Genomic DNA, 23,350 nt, shown 5'->3' with positions numbered 1-23,350 from the left:
CTGTGAAGTCAACCTATAACAAGAAGATGGAGATAAATAATAACAACCAAGCTATCAGTAACGAAGAATCAAAAATTTGGAAGTCTCTTTGGAAACTGAAGCTACCAGGAAAAAAAATCAAACTATTCTTGTGGAAGTGTATCAGTGGCACTGTTTCTACAAGTGAAAGATCATGAGACAAATTAGAGGAGATCCATCAGATTGTTGCATATGTGAAGGTTATGTTGAGACCTCAGATCACATTCTTATGCAGTGAAATTTCACTAGAGCAGTTTATACTTAAATACCGGGAAGCAGACGTTCTCTTCAAAACTTTGACAATGTTTAGGATTGGGTCAGCAGTTAGTTCAGTAATGAATCTGGAGACATGGATTTGGGTGAAGATTGGATTATTAAGATTGCTTGTGTTATTTGGGAAGTCTGGAAGGAGAGATGCAAATGTGTCTTTGAAAATCATAAGCCGAATCCAGTCATTACTATCATGAAAATAGAGAACTTGCAGAGATCAATCACACAGAATAATTGTGATAATGGACATCAGTAACTCAGGGCTGCTATTAATCGAGACCAAACATGGAGTCCACCACCTAATCCATACCTTAAACTAAATTGTGATGCATTTTTTAAACATAATTTTACTCATTGTGGTATTGGCCTAAAAGTGAGAAATTTTGCAGGTGAATAATCAATGCTCAAGGTACATCGCCAAACATGACGTATTGAATGTTGAAGAGGGAGAGTGTTCTGTTGTGCTGGAAGGAGTTCGATGGGCATTGGAAGTTCGAGTGGAGCATCCCTTCGTTGAAGTGGACTCAAGCAACGTAGTTAATGCAATAAATGGAAACAATTCTGGTCTTTTTTTGGCAGCATCATGACATTATTGAAAACGGGACAGGATCCAATGATATGGTTATATTGACATAATCATGACATGGTTTGGCCATTTTTTCTATAAAATGCAAACAACAATGAGTTTGAAGCTAATTTTTTGATGACGTGTTCCACTTATATAGTTCTACATTCCTACCAAAAATGAGAGCATTCCGAGATGTATAAGACTACCATCTACCATTTTGAATATCAACCGTTGAAGATTAACGGTTGAAATTAAAATTGGTGGATGGTGAAGTTTCGTGTATTGGAATGCTCTCATTTTTGATAGGAATATAAAGCTATATAAGTGGAACATGTCATCAAAAAATTAGCTTCAAACTCATTGTCGTTTTCATTTTGTAGAAAAAATGGCCAAACCATGTCATGATTACTTAAGCTAAACATGCTAGGATTTCAAAGGTGTCTGATACCACACTCCTCCAGAGTTTTTAGTTGAAAAGAATCTGGAAGACAATACTGATGTTACTGCTACACCAAATTAATAAAATTACATCTTCTGTATTAAAAAAAAAAAAGATTATACGGGGACATTCCCAACACTGGCAAAGGAAAAAGGAAGACTTTTACACACCATTAGCAAAGGATGCAAAGATCAGTGATTTTATTTTTTTTCTGAATTATTTTCTCTCTTGTTTTAGTTCTATCTATAAGGTTTTTGGAGTCTCTCCTGCTCGTTTCACATTCTCTTTCTTTCTCTCCGGCTTTGTTGGTAATGCAGAGCAACTTTGATTTAGTTCATTAAAACCCTAAATTCAATTTGATTTATCAGAAACCCTCAACAGTTCCATGCCAGGAACAGGTAAATCATATTGCCTTTCTTTTAGTTACTTTAAAAATTAGTAAAAAAACCTAGTATACATCAAGGTGGAGCAAGACTCCAAGAAATACAAAGATCTTGGACTTACATTAACACCCACGCATATTCATACAATTTACTAATGTACTGTAACAAGATACAGGTATTGATTCAACTAATTTTAGGCGGCGTATCAAAAAGAAAAATGGGTCTTTTACACCTGGAAATCAGAAATTCTTGACAGCTTCCAAAATTGTGGAAGCTAATTGGCATGCCTTAGGCGGTAGGTCTGATCCAGGTAGTCTCCGACGTCTTAGTGTTTCCATAATAAACCTCTTTTGAGGATACATCCCAATATGCCTGCATTTAGAAAAAGCATAATGATTAATGAAACAACCGACACAGAAATTGGATATGTTAAGGCTTAATGAAGTCTGACAAACAGATGTGTGAAATAATGCTTTATATAGGAAAGATTTTTGGACTTCACAAGAGATATTAATCATGGGTGAACTCTTATTGGGGCTCAGTTTAGCTCATATTGTTGATATAGAACGCAAGCGTTCCTTTTCTTGTTCTTATTTGTAAGATACCAGGGGGTTTTAAGTTTGCAAACTCATAATTATAATTATCATAATAGAAACCTCAAAGAAAGTTAACTACGTGACTATTTGTGCAGACGAAAGAAACAAAGAGCGACAACTAATATACCTGCCATCCAGACGGGAGATCCCTTGAAAGTTCCACTAAACCAGGCTGCTGTTTCCCATTCGTAGGCGCTGCTGCAGTTTCCACAGCTTCCTTCTTTGATAGCGCTCTCTTGCGCTTCACCCGTTCACGCCTACACAATATAATAAACAGAATTTAAGGTGAATATCGTAGATTGGTTACGAAGAACTTATTCTTAACGGTCATACTCTTCATTATTTATAAATTTTAAACTTTCATTATGTTTCTTTTCATCAATATGGGCAAGAAAAGGATTTTCTCAGAATGATTTCAGTAGCTTGAAAACATTTGACGGCCAACAACACCAAATACTAATAATTAATTACCAAAACTTGAAAAACATTGATCAAAGTAACCAGTCTAATACTTGCACTCATTGAAAGACATTATACATCCAAAGACATTCATCAAAATTACTAATCTTATGATTTTTTATGTAGAGAAACAGATCAAGGTGACACAAAACAAACTATGAATTTAGGTAGATCAATGAACCATACCAATCACCACCCAGAGGCTGAAAATTAGCATTATCTTTAGCTTCTCCACTGGCAATTTGACGTGCACGCCATTCCTACAAAGAAAAGTTGTAAATGCAACAGAAGTAGGAACTCAATAATAAGTAGGATGAAAGTGGAACAGTTGCATTCATGCACACCTCTATTTCTCTTTGTTTCTTCTTCTCCAACATCTCATAAGCATTTTCGGGCTCATCTTCATCATCCTCGTGTAACTCCTCTTTTGCAGCCTTCCACTGATAACAAAATATGTTAGAAACTTTATCCTAAGACGATAGATAGGTATAAGAAAACAATTAAGGACTAAAGAAGGAGCATTTGGAGTTGGCTTAGTGCTAGTGGTTGAGAAGAGCAAGTGGGGTATTACTTTGTCTGGAATTATTTACGTTTTGGAATTGGAAATCAAATTGGTGACTTTGTGTCAGACAAAAAGGGGATTGTAATTATAAGTGGACTTCAACATGGGAGCCCAATTTTCATTCGATGTATACATACTCCCTCCATCCATATTATAAAGGCGGAGTTTGTAAATTTTGTAGTCCCATTAGATAGGCAGAGTTCCAATTTCAAGGTTGTTTTTTCCTCATATGCCCCTATTTATGATGCATGGTTATCATACAATTTAGATTAAATGTGAGATGGAGATTTATAGATTTATTATATAATATTTGTATTGGGAAAAGACAAGGGTAAATTAGAAAAGTAAGAGAAAATTTATGAAAACTAAACTTTTTCTTATTCTAAGAAAATAATCATTTTCCGCCTATATATTGGGGACGGAGAGAGTATAAGATAAATCATAGTAAGAACGTACCTTGTCTACTAGACTGGAGACCTTCTTATTAGACCGCAATGTAGTTGCAACTGCGACTGTTTTTTTCTTGCTACGCGCAACTGAAGCAGACAGATGTAAAAATCAGGCAGTAAAATTTAAGAGAGAAGACTAATAGGGAAGCATAGGTAGCCTGTGCTTAATATATGTATCTGTTTTAGGAAATCATAAATCAGGAGCACATTTTTGGCAAATTAGAAAACTAAATGGTGACATTGATATGATTGTACCCATCTATGTGTGCTAAAATCTGCTTACTGATACTATACCTTTAGTTTGAGCTTTAGACGCAGCTGTTGGTAAGGCAGCCGGTGCTGTAACAGTTGCCGGTTCATCATCTTTCAGCGCAACAGTGGCTGCCGCTTGGACTGTTGCAGAACAAGGTGGAATCTGTAATGCCGCGATATCAGACTTTCTGAAGGACGAAACATCAAGCTCAGCATTTATTACTGGTAATGAGCTGTACTCAGACTTTCCACTGCCCTGATGAGATTGATCAGAAGCAGCTGTATGCGCGTAATTTGAAGCAGCTGTATGCGCGTAATTTGAAGCACCTGATCCGGCATACACATTTGAAGGCTGGATAGTGCTAGTGATAGAGGGTACCGTTCCACTTGGATCATAATAAACAATAGGCTCGACAGGATTAACCATTATTGAAGCACATTCAGAAAACTGATTTGACACAGATTCATAACATTGAGATGGTTGCGACACATCGATCTGGTTACCTTCAGTATGCGTATAATAGTTAGTGCTTGAAATTGGAGGAACAGATGGTCCATAATACCCATAGCCGGAAACAGGATAAGAGAAATTGTAATGCTCTGTGAAAGAGAAAGGTGGTACACTCTCAGGATATGGTGGGTGAGGTGTATAAGAAAGGGTAGGTTCATCTGGTGGGGGTGGAGGAATAGGTTCATTATCAGGTGGAGGTGGAGGGATAGGTTCATTATCAGGTGGAGGTGCAGGTATCCAATCTTCATCTGGAGGAGGGACATTAAATCCTTCTTCGTGCTCGGAATGTGGGCACTCCACCAGAGGAGAAGCTGGATGAACAATATGATCGCCATTTGACAGATCACCAGAAGTTGTATGAGTTGCAGTAATTTCATCATCAACTTCCATATCCACATCCATGTCCATTTCTTCGTCAGTGTCCGGCTTGAGTTCAAGAACAAACTCAGTTGGATGTGCAGTCTCTTTGATTTTCTCCATGTTCACTTCACTTCCGCCGACATGTTGAGTAGGATATCCAGCAGCCTCTTCAGTTTCGTCTTTCTCGCTATGTAGTAATGTACTGTTCATCTCTGCTAACGCAATATGTCCACTCTCAACTTCACTCATCTGCTCAGATTTAGTGAGTTGAGAAATTTCATATCCAATGGCTTGTTCAAGCGCTTGAAGTTTCCCCTCAGAATGTACCCAAAATGGTAGCAGAGAAGATTCACAATCCATTAATGACTTGAAATCAGAAAGTCTAATCTCAATTTCCAGCATATACTTCAGTATCCGATCTTGCCCTTGATAGTGGTAGTCGTTTGACCTAATAGAAAACATTATCACAGATGAGTTTACAAGGGCAACTCAAGAACAAACAGATTAAGATTGCATAAAGTTACTTCCTAGCAAAACAAAAATTGCAATCATGACCTCCAAAAGAATACATGAGAAGGCAAAAACATGCATAAGAATATTGTACCTTTCTACAGCTTTCAGTCTCTCCAGCAAACTTTTGCCATACTCAACAAGGCGAGTTGAAAGAGCTGCTTCATGTTCATTGGCTATCCTCTTGTGGTCATCCTTCTCATCATGACCCGAGGTAGTTGGAACCCCAGAATCTGAAATGACAAACTAATCAGTACAAAAAAAAAAAAACACACACAAGGAGCGATCTTGCGCTCTTTATTTATCTATAAGACATCAGTAGCTAGATACCTCTTGGTTCCATGTGCCTAACTTCTAGTTCCAAATTTTGAGCTTCCTGATCTTCATTTTCATGTCCTCCACAGCTCAGTTGGTGCCCATTGTCGTACTTCTCAGCAGCACGTGTCATATTTGCTGTAGAATCAACAACGACAGGAATGCTTGTACACACATTGGCTATAGCAGCACTCCCGTCTTCAGTACCAGAAGGAACTTTCTGCCCTTTAGCTGTCTCAGCTTTCTGAACAAAATCGCCGGGTAGTTCCCATGAAGTTTCCCCTGTTAGTGTGTTCCAGTAATAATATTGACCACTCTCTTCATGCATCACCAATTTCCAACTAGAGCTTCCATCACCACTTATTTGTGTTAAGGAGCTTCCGGTATCAGGGATTTGTGTGGTAGGCTCTGCTTCATCCGACAAAGAAGCGCTACTTTCTCTAACTTCATCTCCATCCAAGTCCTTGGGAGCTTCTGAAGAAAGAAATTCCTTCTCCAACTCCTCCAGGGTGGTCTGAAGAGCATCAGACTCATCTGCATGTTCTTCCGCATCCTCGCACCCTGTACTTACAGGCTCCTGTACAATTCAGAACCATCACTCAAATTAAGAAACGAGGAATTTCCAGCAATTCATGTAACTATTGTAAAAACCTTACACGAGCACATGTCTATCTACATGTGACCCAGTTCTCAACATAATCACCATATGCAACAAGAAAAAGATCGCATAACTCTCGATGACTTAAGGCTGGAAGAAGTGACAGACCAAAGACCAAACAAAAAGACAAGTGGACGATACAAACAGACATATGTTCGCCTATGCAAGATAGGCTTCAACCTCAAAAGCATGAGCAGTTCCTAAGCATAAACGTGAACATAGGGAATAAATAGGAGCACCTGGCACTTTTGTTCGATAGAAGAACTCTCTGAAACGTCATGCTTGAGCGTCTTATGCTCCTCATCATTTAATTCATCGTCACTATATTGCCCAAGTAACAGCAAAGGATTGTCTTGATGTTTGCCTGAAAACAAATATCAGCTTGTCAGATGCCATATTTCCAACCAATAACAGTATAAGTGAAACGAAGACAATGATAATATTGCTCACACAAACAGATGTGATAATAACAGGCAATATATACGTCGCCATAATCAATTTTAATAACAAAATTAGTGGCTGAGTGAATCTATAATTGCATTCTACATATAGAAATCTTAGCATCACTTCGAACTTGACCACCTGAACACAATGAAGAGAAACGGTTAAAAGCACAAATCAAATAAAGACAAAGACATACGAACCAAGAAAGAAAAATTTATCCTGCTGAGACCTCCAGAACGCTTAGATGCTGTAGAAACGGCTTAACAGGTTGGGAGTCATTCAATATATTTGACTGTGGTCCAGCCCAACTTGATCTGAGCATTGAATGTTCCCAAGACCTCAGCCATCCTACAATCTGAAAAACCAAATTCTCGGGGAACAAAACATTTTCTTGCACAATATTTCCACCAAAATAATGTTGTTCAGGCATGTCGTCTCTACATAGTCCTTTCATGCAAAAAATGACGGAACCCACCTGAAGAAGATGGTAGATTTGTATCTCCAGCACTCTTGTCAACACCACCATCAACTTCGTCATTTCCAGAGGAGGCTCCCAAATCTCCTATAAAATGTTAAGGAACTCTATGCATTAATGAAACCACTATAAGCTCCACAATCCCATAGGAAACACATAAGCTCTCAATAAAAGAAGTGGCTGAGTTGTGGCAATTAGGTTATCGAAAAATTTATCCCTCGAAAAACAATTTGCAAAGTCTAGTATGAGGAATTAAGTATTGATTGTCATGTTAGGTTTTACCATGGAGAACTGATTAGAACAGTTAATCAGATGCTTATAGACAAAAAAGGAATTACGAAAGAAAAACATAGATTGGAATATCTCTAGGGGTTCCAAGTGTTCCTTAATAATTTGTAAATCTAAAACCAAATTAAGCAGCAACGGAACCCTAAAAAGAACAAATAAGTATATTACCAGAGGGTTCCGCAAAGAGATCTAGCTTTACTCTTCGACCAGTTGCGTTTAAGGCCGCGAGACGACGCTCCTTTCTTTTCCCCATTGAAGAAACCAGAGAAGAATCTCTATCCAAAATATGAAACTAAACCCTGTTATTACTAATGCCTGACTTTGATATTTTTCTTTATGGTTGATTTAAGAACCCTAGTTTACAGATTTTCGAGTAGGAAACTAAGTGGTGTCTATGAAGCACGATATATAAAGATTCATGGATTCACCGCTTCGGAAACCATAAGAATTCTTTTTGATTTCTATGGAGCTTGAAACAAATTTGCTTTTGTTATGATACATTCAGCTCAGCTGGGCTAAAAAACCTAACAAAAACAAACCTCAAGGCCCAAGGCCTAACCCAACAAAATTACACTTTCTTTTTCTCATCATTTACCAAAATCTGCTCAAACTCAGGTATCGGGACTAAACTGCCACCAACCTGATCTCACAAAACTTTTTGGTTCTGATGCAAACCGGCGAGTACTGTATACACATAATTCATCACTCGCCACGTGTCCAAGGAGATACACGTGGAGGATACACGGTTAAGGGCATCAAGATACGATGCCACATACCAACATCCAAGGAACGTCTAACAGTTGTATGTGGTTATCCCTGAACTGATCCAATGGCTGAGAACCAGGGAGCATTGAAGGAACGAGCCACCGCGAAGTACTGAAGAGCACCCGAAGATCTGCTTTATCTCATCTCAAGGCAGACCCAAGACCAACGGCTAAGATTAGCCCCACTGACGAAGATATGACAGGGGCATCAGACAGATGTCTGACGCGTGCAGATCACCCCAACCACCCGCATTAAATACCTTAGGCATAGGGTACGTGTCACTCGATCTATGGAAGAGAACGAGGTGGTTCATCGTCATCAAGCATTACCGCTTGGGGCATCGGTTAGGAACGAAGACACCAGCGGCATCGGGACAAAGAACGAGAAGATAAGGTTATAATTGTCCCTGACAGTGGACCACATGTATCAACTCTATAAATATCCTTCTCCACCAAGAGATAAAGGGGGGCCAATTCTTAGTAAAGATAGGAGAGAGAGAAATAGGAAGAATAGGTATGAATTCTCTTTCCCCTTCTAACTTCGTATTTCAGATAAAGTCATTTGACTATCTTTGTAACTCCCAACTACATAGTCAAACAACAACCCCCGTGGATGTAGGCCTTAGTGTTGAACCACGTAAATCACCGTCTCATTTACATTCAGCACTTTATATTATGTCTTTATGTTTATGCTTCGACTTATTATTTATTCTACCATGCGATTATCTATTTCATTACCATATGACTAGACAAGGACGAGCCCGATGGTTCTAAGTCGATGAGTCATCGTCCCTTTGTAACTTTACGCATAATAGTTTCAGTTCTAGAATGAATTATTGTATGCGAACATTGTTTGTGAACATGTGGATGCCATCGTGATTTATGTGTTCACAATCTGGCTCTAGAAACAGGGACTCTGTCCCGGTAAAAGATTTATCTTATCTTGTGATTTTCCGCATTCCTTTTGTTCCAAGCACTGTTCTCTGAAAATAACAGCGCTTGAAGCTGCCTTAGCAAGCATTATTTTTCCAACAAACAAATCTATGGGTAGATCTACTTTCATCTTTACAAGCTCTACGTTTTTTTTTTAAGACGATTTCAAATTTTTGACTTTAAAAAGCAAATCTGCAGGTGGATATACTTTCATTTTTACAAGATCCATGTTTTTTAATATAATTTCAAGTTGTATTTGAAAATCAGATTTATGGGCAGATCCACTTTCCTTTTTAAAGGATCTGCATTTTTAAGATAACCCCAAGTTTTTATCTTTAAAAATCAAACTTATGGGCAGTTCATTAGCGAGATCTGCGTTTTCCAACCATCATCTTTAAAACACGAGAACCCGTTAGCAGGCTTACGCTATTATTATAATGCTAACTTCGCCAAAATCTATGTTTAATATAAGACCCTTTAAAACTATATTTTCAGATCTATCAATAAACCTAAATGTTTTAAAACAGTGGATCACATTTCATTAAATTTAAGATCTCTGGATCTTCGTTACAGGATTCCCAAGGGAGCTCAGTTTAGACTAACATATCTGACCCAACACGCGCAGATATCATTTCTTCGATGATAATTTTCTTGTGTAGAAAAAGAGAGAGGATCGAAGATGGAAAAAACGAAGGATGTAGGAAAAGCCAAAGCATCATCAAAAGACGCGCCAAGGACAACCCCGGTAATGACGCGCAGCAAAAAAAAAGGCGAAAAGCTAAAGGCAGCAGACAAGAGACAAGATGGAGCTGAGAGCACGATGCCTTTGGATGCCAGCGCAATAGCAGCGGCAGCATTGAAGGCCGCTGCTGCCAAAGGGGGAGCCTCTAAAGCAGGAACATCCAGAGCAGGAGCCTCCAAAGTGACAGCAGCCACCCGGCCAAATGAACAGCGTGAAGGGATGGCAGAGTCAGTAATACAGCAACCACTCTACGGGATGCCGCTCACCAATGAACAGAATCTGCCACTTCAAGTTAATCAACCTCTTCTGATAGCAAATCAACCCGCACAACAAGCCCCGCAGATTGACCCTCCAGTCCCATTGATACAAATTGTTGGCGAAGATAACACCGTAGTGGCCGGTGGGGACAGATGCATGGGGGACACCGAACCAAGGATCAAATCACTCTGTCCAGATGATGGCAGAGTTGGAAGAATTAAGGAAGAACCAGAAGGTATACACGGACGCGGTACCTCTACTGGCGCAGGAAAACCAACAACTCAAGGATAGGATCGCCCAAAGCGCAAAGGTGGAAAATTCACACGACGAGGCTAACACCATGGCACCGCTACTAAATCAGGACCGAAGGATGGTAGTGGCCACTATGAACAACCCGCAGCTGCTTAACCAAAGAGATGCTAGAGGAAATCGAAGATCCGACCTAGATTACAATCCAGAGGACTCAGACTACTTCTATAGCGAGATCCCGAGACCAGGAAGATCCACCATTCACCAGGAGCACCAGCAAGCAATGGAGAATCTTCGTACGGAAATGATGGCGGAAATCAAGTAGTTGAAAGCTAAGCAGGGGGCGGAAGACTGGAGCAAGTGATGAAGGAAGCCAACACTACCCTGCTAACCCAACGTTTATCCAAAGCTCTCATCCCCCATAAATGCTCTGTCCCAGCCTTCTAGTGTTACGACGGATCCAGTGATCTCGCGGCCCATCTTCGTTATTACAATCGAATCCTGGCCCGGTGGGATTATGACGATGCAATACTTTGCAGATATTTTCCTTCAAGTCTAAAAGGATCTGTGCTGTCCTGGTTCGATAACCTGCCACCGGACTCCATTGATTCCTATGACCAGCTCACTGAGAAGTTCTTGGCGACCTACATGTACAACAAGATCGTCAATACCGGAATGGACAAGCTCTTCTCGCTGACAATCCGATATAAGGAGACGATCAGGTAATATACTGAAAGATGGCACAAGATCTGTCAGGCCATAGGAAACGTCGATCCAGTGGTCAGTATCAATTGCTATAAATGTGGGCTAGACAGGATGAGCCCTCTATTCGTCGAGATTCATGGTACCATCCGTACTATCGAAGGAGATCTTCGAGTAATCATAGAAAAACATGCAAGGCTGGACGAGATTCAGAGTAAAAATCCCAGAGCCCAGACTCAAAGACCTCATCGAACCAACTCGGTGGAGCAAGCCAGCGGATCCAAAAGGGGTGGTTCTGGCGAACGGCTTAGCGAGGATAGGAAAGAACGAAGAGATGATCGTCGACGTGAGGATCGGAAATTCGAAGACCAGGTCTACACGAGGCTAGACGTCAGCTACTCTCGCATCCTAAGGGAGATCAAAGGACGGGAAAATCTTGAGTGGCCATGGTCCAAAGGGAAACAACCCCCAAGGTCCGAGAAATCTAAGGAATACTGCGAATACCATTGCTTCAGTGGCCACCAGACCAAGAAATGCAAAAACCTCAAGATAATGATCCAAAAGCTGATCGACGCAGGAGATCTCAAATAGTACATACAGAAAGTGGGTACCGAAGATAGGACCAAGCAAAGCAAGTAGGTTCAATTGCCTGAAGGAAACCGAACCCTTAACACCATCTCATGCTCCGAAGCCGCAGGGCCTTCGCTAACAGCGCAAATAGGGAAAAGGTTAAGGAAGCAATTTGAAAATTACTATGAACTGTACAAAATCGATGGAGTGGAGGTAGACGAACACGAACATTGGATGGACGCACCTATGACTTTCGACGCTGAAGACATCGAAGAGGATATGGAACATCACAATGATCCTTTGGTCCTCATGTTACCAGTAGCAGGATGCAATATCAAGAAGATCCTTATCGACGGAGGGAGCTCAGTTAATGTTCTGTTTTATGACACATTCAAACGAATGGAGCTTAACGATGAACAACTAATGTCTTCGTACTACACCATCTACGGGTTTAACGGGGCACCTACGAAGCCATTAGGAGACATCATCTTGCAAGTAAACGCATGCCCCATGAAAGTGGACACACGATTCAGCGTGGTAGATGCTCCTTCCCCTTATAATGCTATTATTGGCCGAAGATGGGTGCACAATCTCAAAGGAGTGGCGGAAACTTATCACCAATACCTCAGATTTCCAACACCCGAAGGGGTAATGTAGATAAAATGAGATCAAGTCACTGCTCGGGAATGCCAGGATCTACAAAATCAGCTCAACAACGAACAAGATGAGCAGCGGAAATCCCGAAGGGCCAGAAACAAAGAAGCTGCAAAATAAAAAGCAATTGACCTTTATCTCGAAGAGATTTCCGGAAAAAGTATGACGAAGGGTAGCGTCGTTCTAAACACGGAAGAAAGTACTTCAATAGCTAAAGAAATTGAAGAACCAACCAAATAGCAATTAAAGAATGTCCCTCTCCTAGGGGAACCAAAACCCACGTTCACACCTGTAGAACTTGTGAAGGAGATCAACATAGGGACCAAAGAGAATCCGAAGATGATCAAGATAGGGACCGTAATGGACAAGGAAAGAGAGATGTCCCTAATCACGCTACTCGTGGAGTACGCAGATATCTTTGCATGGAAACTGGGGGACATGCCGGGGATTGATCCAAAGATTATCCAACATGAACTCCGTATAAAGCCAGGCAAACCACCTTTCAGGCAGAAAGTACGTAAAGTAGCACCATAGTATCATGAAGCAATAGAGAAGGAAATCCGCAAGCTGTTAGAAGCAGGGTTCATCAAGGAAGTCAAATATCCGACATGGATCTCGAACATGGTCATCGTGCCAAAAAATAATGGAGGAGTAAGGATATGCATCGATTTCACCAACCTCAATAAAGCATGTCCGAAGGATAGTTATCCACTCCCAAGCATCGATCAACTGGTTGAAGCTGTCGAAGGATACGGAGAATTATCATTCATGGATGGATATTCTGGTTACAACCAAGTGGCGCTGGTAAAAAAAGATTAACAACACACAACATTCTACACCCCGCACGGCCTCTATTGCTACACGAGGATGCCCTTCGGACTTCGAAATGCAGGGGAAAAATACCAGAGGATGGTTGATGCTATCTTCAAGACATGGATCGGTAACACCTTAGAAGTCTATGTCGATGATATGCTCGTCAAAAGCAAGTTGCGCAAGGATCACCATCAAGATATGATGGATATCTTTGAAGCAATGAGGAAACACCATATGAAAGTAAACCCAGAAAAATGCATATTCGGTGTCACCTCAGGGAAATTTCTTGGGTATCTAGTAACGAAGAGGGGCATCGAAGTAGATCCCGCGAAGATCTAGGCCATCGTACAAATGTCGTCCCCTAAGAACCTTAAAGAAGTCCAAAAGCTCAACGGATCCTTAACAGCTCTGGATAGATTTATCGCCAGGTCATTGGATAAATGCAAACCTTTTTCAACATACTCAAAAAAAAGAGCAAGTTTGAATGGACCTCTGAGTGCGAAGAAGCTTTTCAAAAGATTAAGGAATACCTGGCCACGATCTCGATCCTACAAAAGCCTAATCCCGACGAGGTATTGGACCTATACATAGCAGCAACAGAAGGTAGAGCAACCTATTTACTACGTCAGCAAAACCCTCAACGCGGCAGAAAGAAACTATACGAAGATCGAGCAACTCATCTTGGCGCTAGTATGGGCTACCTAAAAGCTAAGGACTTACTTTTTGACTCACTATATTCGTGTTCCATGCAAAGCACCATTGGAGGCAGTTCTCAAAAGCGTTGGGAAAGTAGGAAGGATAGCAAAGTGGAACACCCACCTTGATCAGTTCAACATTATCCATGAAATCCAACAGTCCCAAAAATCGCAAGTCTTGGTGGACTTCCTAGCAGATCTACCCCTGGACAACGACGAATAAGTGAGTCGCATACCAGAAGTAGATGAAGGCAAAGACCCATTCGATATTCTCGATCCCTCAAATCAAAGACGATGAGAGGTTTTCGTTGACGGATCGAAGAATATGGAAGGTGCGGGCATAGGCATCGTAATCACCACCCCAACTGGAGAAAGGATCGTGCATACCTTGAGGTTGGAATTCAAAGGGCATACCAATAACATCGTCAAATACGAAGTTCTGGTACACGCTCTTCGTTTGATAATAGAAATGGGAATAACCGATGTGCGAGTGACAAGCGATTCGCAACTGGTCATACGACAAATAGGGTTAGAATACAATGTCTACGATGAGACCCTTTCAGCATACATGGCTCTGGTCCAGACTCTGGCATCCCAAATACCAACTATCAAATTCCGGTACTTAGACAGAAAGGAACTCAGGCACGCTGACGCCTTAGCTTATATATCATCCATGCTGAGAGATGAAGGCATCAAGGAAATCAAGATAACTAGAGTATACGAACCCTCAGTCATCCCTCAGGAAGCCTTCGCTTCAAATCATAAAGACGACGTAGGGGAGGATATCGCTGACGATGACGTAGGAGAAGACATATCTGACGACCTTCACGAAGATGATATCATGACAAGAGCCAACGAAGACGAAGATTTCAAGAACGAAGAAGATTGGAGAACCGAAGTTCACCTTTTCCTCAAAGAAGGGACGATGCCAGCGGAATTCAAACAAGCTAAGAAGGTGCAGTCGAAGGAAGGAAGGTATGACCTGCGGGATGGAACTTATATAAAAAATCTTTCCTTGGACCATTGTTACGCTTCCTGTCAAGAGAAGAAGGACATCAGGTGTTGAAAGACATACACTATGGAGATGCGGGCAACCACAGCGAAATGAGATCGTTAGCAGATAAGGCAAAAATGCAGGGGTATTACTGGCCAACAATGATACGAGATACTGCGAAAATGTCAAGAAGATGTGAGGAATGCCAGCGTTTTTCCAAAAGAATCCATGCACCTGCAACAAAGCAAATGTCAAGAAGATGTGAGGAATCCACGAACAAGACCCTTGCCCTCATACTCAAAAAATAGTTGGACGAACACAAGGGACGATGGTGTGAGAAATTACACAATGTGTTATGGGCATACCGAACAACCCGAAGGTCGGCCACAGGAGAATCACCGTTCCTCCTCACCTACAGAGCCGAAGCATTCATCCCAACAGAAATCATCATGCCAACCACGAAGACCGAAGCATGGGAGAAGAAGCTCACAGTGGATATGATGCTGTAAAGGCTCGATGATCTCGAAGAAAGAAGGGAAACGGTGCTGCAGAAGATGGAGAATTACCAACGAAGACTGACGAGGGAGTACAATAAAAGGGTTAAGCTTAGAAACTTTGTAGAAGGAGAGTATGTGCCGATAACCATACCCCAATACCAGCGAGAGAAGAAATGGGGTAAACTGCCACCAACATGGGGGGAGGGGGGACCTTTTGTCATACATGATATTATAGGGAATGGATCCTACTACCTACGTAACTTAAAAGGAGAAGTCCTCAGACACCCGTGGAATGCGAAGTATCTCAAGCCTTACCATCCATAAAAACCAATGTAGTCATGCACCTGCGTGAAGAGCACCAGAAGAAGAAGACGACGTACCCTCTTGATATGTTTCTATCTCTGGACGAGGAATAGCAGACCTCAACTCATCAATCGAACAAACTTTTTGCAAGATTCCCATTGGGGAAAGTAACTATTTACAATCAATAAAGGCAGCATATCGGCGGAATGAATGCCTGTAAATATATTAATAACACATTACATACCCCAAAACACTGCATCAATCCAACAAGCTTTTTACAAAGTCTCTATTGGGTAAAGTAACTATTTACAATCTCTCAGGACTCCCCTGTCAGTGTCTATGAGTGTAGGACCATGGGGAAGGCTTCCAGCAGAAACAAATACCCAACCAACTAATAAGGCAGCGTATCAGCGGAATGAATGCATGTAAATATTTTAATAACGCATTACATAACCGGGAACGCTGCATCAACTCCCACCGTCTGGTAATCCCCTGGCCAAGGATTAACCAACGGGGTGACAGGTCCAAAGTGAGTAACGAAGGTGCACATCCTCGTTATTGCATCCAAACACTTTCTACTACATAAATCATTCATTCTGATTGACTATATTTGTGTACTGTCTAAAAAAGTAATTGAATTAACCATGCAGAAAAATCAGAAGTGTACATACTCAAGAAAACGATGATCTATTCCATGAAATTTGATTACAAGTTCGGGAAGTCAAGCAGAAAACACAAAATACAGCAAAAATTGGCTCGAAGCCAAGTAATCAACGAAGATCAACGACCTGCAATTGAGACCCTACTTCCCCATAGAAGACCCAGCGTTATCAGCAGGATATTTCTGCTGAGGTGAAGGAACACTCCCACCCGACGAAGGACCAGAAGAATAAGCTAAGGGCTCGGGCATTGGGCGACGAGGATACTCCTTGACAATACCATAATCTTTCCTAAGACCTTGCTCAATTTTAGATAGAGTCTTGCTGATCTCCTCGACAAGCTGGAAGCGGGCTTTATAAGTAATCACGGTGGTTTTCAGTTCAGATTGTGATAACGCAGATGTCAGACGAGTCACCTCCTTAGCCGCCTCATTCGCCGCTTCATCCCGAGACTTAGCCAACCCTTCGTAATAGTTGGTCTGACCTTGCTGCTGCACTAGGGAAAATTGAGCCTTTTCAAGCCTTTCATTTGCGAGGTCAAGCTGTCTCTCGAGCTCTGAAAAAGAAGACAAATAGGTTAGAGAATAAGAACCGCAGAACTGTTCGTGGCCAAATAAATGTATACCTTCGACTCTAGCCGAAGCTATCTCATATTCATTAACTACAGCGTCCCGAGCATCATCAAGAAAATCGTACTCGTCTGAAAATTTTTTTTATAATCCAACCGAAGATTCGTAAGAGCAAACTGACACTTATCCAACTCTACCTGCTTCATGGAGTCCAAATGGCGAAGGTGGTTTTGTTATTTATATATTCTATGCCCTTAGTAAGCCTGTACATGTTAACTTCGAGATCTTTTTCAGAACCCACTAAACGAGCAACATCATCCCGAGAAGCGGTTAAAGCATTACTAAGGGCATGAGCCTCAGCTTTGCCGTCGTCTCTCTCCCGAACAAGTCGTTGTATATAATCCTTCATTTCAGGATCATAGACGAACGAGCTTGACGTAATTCTTCTTCCAAGTGTGTCACCTTAGCCTCCAAGCTAGTAGCATTTTCACGAGCAACACGGAGGTTCTCACGAGTCCAGAACAGAGTGTCATTAAACTGATGACGATCGGTATTGTAACTGTTCTGCATATCAACCATTTGGGTCCGCCTTTCTCGCCACTCAGCTACTAGGGTATTATGCTCATCGTCCCGAGCGTTCCATTTATCGGCTTTACGTTTAATTTTTTCAACTAATTCTCTGATCCGGGTAGTTTGCCGAGTCCTCTCATTCCGAAGCCATATCAGTTCTCTGGTGTCACCCGCTGAAGATAGGGCGGGGAGACTCAGACAACACACTAAGAAGACAAAAGGGAGAGACGAAGAGGAGAGTAGGAAAAGAAAACAAACCTTTGGAAGACGAAGCATCTTTTTGGGTCTTCTCCAACTCACTACGAACCAATGCAATCTCAACGCGAAGCTTCTCCTCTTCGGATCCGAGCTGCTCCTTCCCCTTCCGACAGTTCTTCAACTCCAATATCTCCTTGTCCCTAGCAGCAATAAGCACTTCAGCAGCGTTCAACTCTTTTTCCCTATGACGAAGCTTCGCCTCAAGCTTGAGGGCCTTCTCCTTGAAGAATTGGTACAGAGTGTTGTTGCAATGTTTACTTCTCATTATCTGTGATATTCATGAACAAATTATAACTATTGATACAAAGGTATGTCAGCAATAAAAGAAGGAACCTACGATAACTTACTTCAAGAATACGTTGTTGGGGATAACCATACTGGTACCCATCAGCAATAACCATCATTTCAGCAACAGAAGAAGGGGATCGATCAGTAAGCTGGTAGAAGTAGCTCCCAATTCCTTCTCCCAACTTTCGGCAACGTCATCGGGAGATGACAGTTGCATCCTTTGGCGGGTAAAGAAATCGGAGTTTTTCTCACCGGGTATCACTGGGGCAGGGTTCAGAAAAAACATCAGATTTTTCTTCATCGGCCAAACTAGTGTGGCATTATCACCATCCTGCATCAGGGATCTATCAAAACCCTCCGAAGATGAATCAGCGGAAGTTCCAATATCATATGTGTCCCCTAGACCAGTGGAACACTTCTCGGCCCTGGCCTCCTCGTTTACACGAGTCTCATCGCCCTCACCGCCCAAATTTCCCTATTGACCAGCTGCTTTTTCGCCACCGGTCCCAGCAGCCTCTTCATCACCGGTTCCAGCTACCTTTTCTCCACCAGCCTCGGTTCCTACCTCACCAACGGTTTTCTCACCTTCGTCCCCAAGAACATATCAGTCATCATTCGGCGAGATCAAAGAAAACTCCTCAGCTAGTCTCATGGCAGCGTTAATATCCATCGGACCCCCAGCGGAATGAATCTACCAAAAGAAAATTCCGGGGCAGGATTTGTTGGCTGAGGCTGAGCATCCCCATTCCCCTGGTCTTGTACCAATCTAATAGGGGGATCGTTTATCGGAATTTCAGGTGTAACTCTCTCTTCGTGGGTACCACCGTCGTTTCTTGCATCCTTCTCATGATTAGGAGGGGAAGTCTCTATTCGTTCCTCGTTATCGGTAACCTCCTCTTCGTCCTCAACATTTTCATCATTCACGGGGATGTTAACCTCATCCTGAAAGTCTTCCTCCTCCGCAGGGGCAGTAGAAGACTGAACCGCGCCAATCTTATTTTTATTCTTTGCCTAAGGATATAACACTCAACACATCAAAACGACGACTATTTACCTTAAACTAAGAAGAAAAGGGGCAACATAAGGGACCATACCTTAGCAGCGGCATTACCCTTCAGAGGAAGGAAAACATCGGAGCTTTCATCTTCGTCAGCAGCGTCAATAGCATATTCGAAAATCATGCCATCGAAGTTCAACCGCCAGGGGCAGAAGTCACCATAGCGCTATCACGAGGTTGACTATCAGCGGTAGGACGCCAGCCCCGTGGACCAGGTACCCAGTCGTAAGCCCAAGGACCAACAACTTCAATAACGGAGGCATGCCACTCATAGTCATGATCACGTTTGAGCTTTTCACGATTAGGAAAGAGTTTCTGCTGAGACGTCCCTTCGGTACCAGGAACGTAGCGAAGCTTTGAATCACTTACCTCACTTAAGAGACGAACCTCACCACGAGAAGCGGGAACTGAACGAAGACTTACACTCCAAGGCTTGCGGTTCCTGTTATTGACATAATCCCCAAAGGAGGCATTAAAGTTTGCAGGAGTATACAAGTCTCTCTCGGCAGGATCGGGAGTATAACAGGTCATCGTATTTTCACCGTGACTACGAAGATAACACTCCCTCAAGGTCCGAAGATAGTTCCTACTTAGCTTCACCACTGAATGACAATGAGTATTGTGGGTGGAACCTTCGCGATCAGCCAAAACTTCATAGTAAAAAGAATCACCCGACTTATACAAGGGCAGCATCAGACCCGCCTCGAAGGATCCTATAGTAGTCAGCAAGTGAAACTCATCGTACTTATAGTTCACAATCATATCATAGTAAAGATCGTCATCTGGCGCAAAGAACTTGACATCAAAAAATTCAAGGCCATGTTTCTTTTTGAACACTTCGAGGTCCACATGCTTGAAAGTGACCTTCTTCTTCCCCACTGAAACACTTTGTATCATTGGAGCAATGTTAGAGTCATCGGGCTCGTTCAACAATGGCTTATTCGCTGTTGGAGGACTTAGATCGGAGCATTTTTTTTTGACCGGTGGGTTCCTTGGAGGGTCCGTTGGGGGAATCGTAGATTTTGAAAAAGACTCCTTCACCAGAGTAATGGATTGAGAAGCTCTAGGTCTCGACTGCATCGACGCCCGAGGCAGCAGGGATTGAAGAGGACGAACATTTAATGGCTCAGCACGCTGAGGAGAAGGTTGTTGCATACCCTTCGGATCAACACGCCGGGGAGAAGGTTGCTGAACACCCTTTGGATCAACACGCTGGGCAGAAGGTTGAGGCACACCCTTTGGATCAGCATGCAGAGAAGAGAGGTTAGCCACTGGATGGTTAACCGCATACCAAGACCCCTTCGGTGGATCTCCTTTCTTCGTAATAAAAACCTTCGGACCCGAAGATGATGGAACTTTCTGGGCACGCAGATCTGACTGCGAAGACCTTGGCGGACTACCTTTTGGCGGAGATATATCAGGAATTCTATGTGGGGATCTGTAGGGGCTTGACGGCGGAGTTTGATAGGGAACCTGATGACGATCAGCCATATCTACGAAGGGGCACAGAAACAAAATAAAGGTTAAAACAGAGAAGGAAATATATTTAAAGATTAGGGTTTGGCAAATTTTACAAGCTCATCAGGAATATCACTCAGAAATTCTAAAAACCGCAAAACAAAAAACCCCGAATTATTTATGGACATGGAAAAGAGGTAAAATCACCAAAAGGGAGTCCCTTGGCTTCGTGATAAAGAACAGGGGCAAGTATATATAATTTGGTATATTTGTTCTTCATCACGAAACCAAGAACACAGCAGCAGAAGATTAACAGTCAATCAAAATCAAAGTAAAGACAATCTCATACCTCAATCAGGAACGTCCCGATGAAAACGCAGATGATCCGTGAACACCAAGAGAACAGTAACAACCAATAACTCTAAACGCATGTAAACTAAACTAGCAGGAATTAATGACTGAAGAACAGAGAAGAAGAAGGAGAAAAAAGTTCAAAGAATGAACGGACAAGGGAATGAAGAAGGAATAAAATTTATTTCACCAACACCTTCCCTCCTACTTATAACATCCAAAAAGTTAAAAGCGTCCCATGACTCGAGAAGGAGTTAATGTTGATAGCGGTAAACGTGCCCTTATTTCTAGGGAAGTTATTACGGAGAGATGAAGAATTGAAGAAGACGGTTTTCTTCCAATTTTAACTAAACATCCAAATCAGAAGAAAAGGGAAAATTGTATACACACAATTCATCATTCGCCACGTGTCCAAGGAGATACACGGCTAAGGGCATCAAGATACGATTCCACATACCAACATCCAAGGAACTTATAACAGTTGTATGTGGTCATCCTTGAACTGATCCAACGGCTGAGAACCAGGGAGCACTGAAGGAACGAGCCACCGCGAAGTACTGAAGACCACCCTAAAATCTGCTTTATCTCATCTCAAGGAAGACCCAAGACCAACGACTAAGATTAGTTGCACTGACGAAGACATGACAAGGGCATCAAACAGATGTCTGACGCGTGCAGATCACCCCAACCACCCGCATTAAATACCTTAGGCATAGGGTACGTGTCAATCGATCTATGAAAGGGAACGATGTGGTTCATCGTCATCAAGCATAACCGCTGGGGGCATCGGTTAGGAACGAAGACACCAACGGCATTGGAACAAAGAACGAGAAGATAAGGTTATAACTGTCCCTGACAGTGGACCCCATGTATCAACTTTATAAATACCCTTCTCCACCAAGAGAGAAAGGGGGGCCAATTCTTAGTAAAGATAGGATAGAGATAAATAGGAAGAGTAGGTATGAATTCCCTTTCCCATTCTAACTTCGTATTTCCGATAAAGTCATTTGACTATCTTTGTAACTCCCAACTACATAGTGAAACAACAACCCCCGTGGATGTAGGCCTTAGTTTTGAACCACGTAAATCACTTTCTCATTTACATTCAGCACTTTATATTATGTCTTTACGTTTATGCTTCGACTTATTATTTATTCTACCATGCAGTTATCTATTTCATTACCATATGACTAGACAAGGACGAGCCTGATGGCTCTGAGTCGATGAGTCATCATCCCTTTGTAACTTTACGCATAATAGTTTCAGTTCTAGAATGAATGATTGTATGCGAACATTGTTTGTGAACACGTGGATGCCATCGTGATTTATGTGTTCACAAGTACATCAGCAACTTGATTAGTTTATCTATATCCATGACCAATTTCAACCCTATATACATGCATTGAAATAGAGAAAATACTTTACAAAAATTTTGTTATGATACGACTCGGCAAGAGCAAGAATATCAGAGGCTCGATTAGTTTATCTGTAGCAGTGACTAACCTCAACCTTTACAAAGTAATGCAAATGGAGAACAAACTTTCCTTCAAATCTGGATGATATTCCAGGGGTTTAGGATCCAACTTCTTCAGTGTCCCAAATTAAATATGGACGGCCTCTGAATTTTAAGCTCTATAACAAGCTTCAAATATAACTACACCCTGCAGCTCGTGAGTAGCGACATAAATGGTTTGAAATTGTAGAAATTAGGTCAAGTTCAATGAAAAAAATTACTACCAAAGATAAGTTCAAAATTTCAAGAAGAAAAAAACTAAACATTTTAACCAAAGGAATTAGCTAAGATTTAACAATTTGCAAGCTTGTAGAAACTTTGCCTTGAAATCCAAAGAAGAAGAACCAATGAGCCAAAAGATAGTAGAGTTTTGTACTGGCTCATTAAGCTTTTAGGTTCATAACCAATAAGAGTCGTCAAGTCCGTGAACCAAATAAAGAAAAAAAAACTTTGCCTTTGTAGGTTCACAAACCTAGATGTTAAAAGGCTACATGATAACATTATTATCCTTAGGTTCGGGAAATCACCACATTAGGTTCACGAACTCAAATATTCAAATGTCTCGGTAGCACAAAACTTTGTTAGGTTCGCAAACTTAAATGCTCTCAAGTCTCGGGAGAATTTTCTTGTACTAGGTTCACGAAATCACTTATATAGGTTTGGGAACTCAACTGACGTTCAAGCTTAGGAGAAGTTTTTCTTCTATAGGTTTGCAGACTCGAAAGACAGATAAGAGAATTTCTCTAGAGTAGGTTCGCGAATTCACCATATTAGGTTCGCAAACTCTAAGACTTTATTTTCCTTATATTTGAGTTCCACAAGCTTATTGATTCATAACTTAATTCATATTTTGTGAAGTCAAGTGATTGAAAACCGTTAGTCGTAAATTACCGAAT

General features: G+C 41.6%; 3 protein-coding genes across 5 annotated transcripts; 2 read left to right on the top strand and 1 right to left on the bottom strand.

Moving 5' to 3' along the window:
* Positions 1-1,706: 1,706 nt before the first annotated feature.
* LOC113348431 (formin-binding protein 4-like) lies at positions 1,707-8,034 on the bottom strand. 3 transcript variants are annotated; one of them, XM_026592202.1, is made up of 12 exons: positions 7,726-7,786; positions 7,024-7,356; positions 6,801-6,932; positions 6,590-6,714; positions 5,708-6,269; positions 5,472-5,610; positions 4,039-5,315; positions 3,752-3,831; positions 3,078-3,173; positions 2,920-2,993; positions 2,402-2,531; positions 1,707-2,050 (listed from the first exon to the last, which is right to left on the bottom strand). In XM_026592202.1, exons 5-12 carry the CDS (start codon positions 6,018-6,020, stop codon positions 1,967-1,969), a joined length of 2,193 nt encoding a protein of 730 aa, XP_026447987.1. In that variant the 5' UTR covers positions 6,021-6,269; positions 6,590-6,714; positions 6,801-6,932; positions 7,024-7,356; positions 7,726-7,786; the 3' UTR covers positions 1,707-1,966. The 3 variants fall into 3 exon arrangements, with proteins under 3 accessions (XP_026447987.1, XP_026447985.1, XP_026447986.1); XM_026592200.1 differs by lacking the exon at positions 6,801-6,932 and having other exon boundaries at positions 7,270-7,356; positions 7,726-8,034; XM_026592201.1 differs by lacking the exon at positions 6,801-6,932 and having other exon boundaries at positions 6,995-7,356.
* A 2,560-nt stretch (positions 8,035-10,594) lies between these two features.
* LOC113351625 lies at positions 10,595-11,796 on the top strand. The gene is made up of 3 exons (XM_026595575.1): positions 10,595-10,824; positions 11,043-11,225; positions 11,319-11,796. The coding sequence occupies exons 1-3, from the start codon at positions 10,595-10,597 to the stop codon at positions 11,794-11,796; spliced, it is 891 nt and encodes a 296-aa protein (XP_026451360.1).
* Positions 11,797-12,021: 225 nt separating this feature from the next.
* LOC113351624 lies at positions 12,022-12,432 on the top strand. Its single transcript, XM_026595574.1, has one exon. It carries the CDS (start codon positions 12,022-12,024, stop codon positions 12,430-12,432), a length of 411 nt encoding a protein of 136 aa, XP_026451359.1.
* Positions 12,433-23,350: the final 10,918 nt, after the last annotated feature.

Source organism: Papaver somniferum, chromosome 2 (assembly GCF_003573695.1).
Source record: "Papaver somniferum cultivar HN1 chromosome 2, ASM357369v1, whole genome shotgun sequence".
Taxonomy (NCBI): Eukaryota; Viridiplantae; Streptophyta; class Magnoliopsida; order Ranunculales; family Papaveraceae; genus Papaver; species Papaver somniferum.
The sequence above is the reverse complement of the archived record's forward strand: the minus strand, read 5'-3'. Positions and strand labels throughout refer to the sequence as shown.

What these genes read in the sequence shown, in the direction of transcription:
- LOC113348431 (XM_026592200.1), bottom strand. Translation starts at nt 7,810, where the DNA reads ATGGGGAAAAGAAAGGAGCGTCGTCTCGCGGCCTTAAACGCAACTGGT. An exon ending in TCTCTTTGCGGAACCCTCTG is followed by an intron (nt 7,357 to 7,725) that starts GTAATATACTTA and finishes AACATTTTATAG; the next exon opens with GAGATTTGGGAGCCTCCTCT. An exon ending in ATCTCCCGTCTGGATGGCAG is followed by an intron (nt 2,051 to 2,401) that starts GTATATTAGTTG and finishes TTCTAAATGCAG; the next exon opens with GCATATTGGGATGTATCCTC.
- LOC113351625 (XM_026595575.1), top strand. Translation starts at nt 10,595, where the DNA reads ATGGCACCGCTACTAAATCAGGACCGAAGGATGGTAGTGGCCACTATG. An exon ending in GAAATGATGGCGGAAATCAA is followed by an intron (nt 10,825 to 11,042) that starts GTAGTTGAAAGC and finishes AATACTTTGCAG; the next exon opens with ATATTTTCCTTCAAGTCTAA. An exon ending in CGATATAAGGAGACGATCAG is followed by an intron (nt 11,226 to 11,318) that starts GTAATATACTGA and finishes TGGGCTAGACAG; the next exon opens with GATGAGCCCTCTATTCGTCG.
- LOC113351624 (XM_026595574.1), top strand. Translation starts at nt 12,022, where the DNA reads ATGACTTTCGACGCTGAAGACATCGAAGAGGATATGGAACATCACAAT.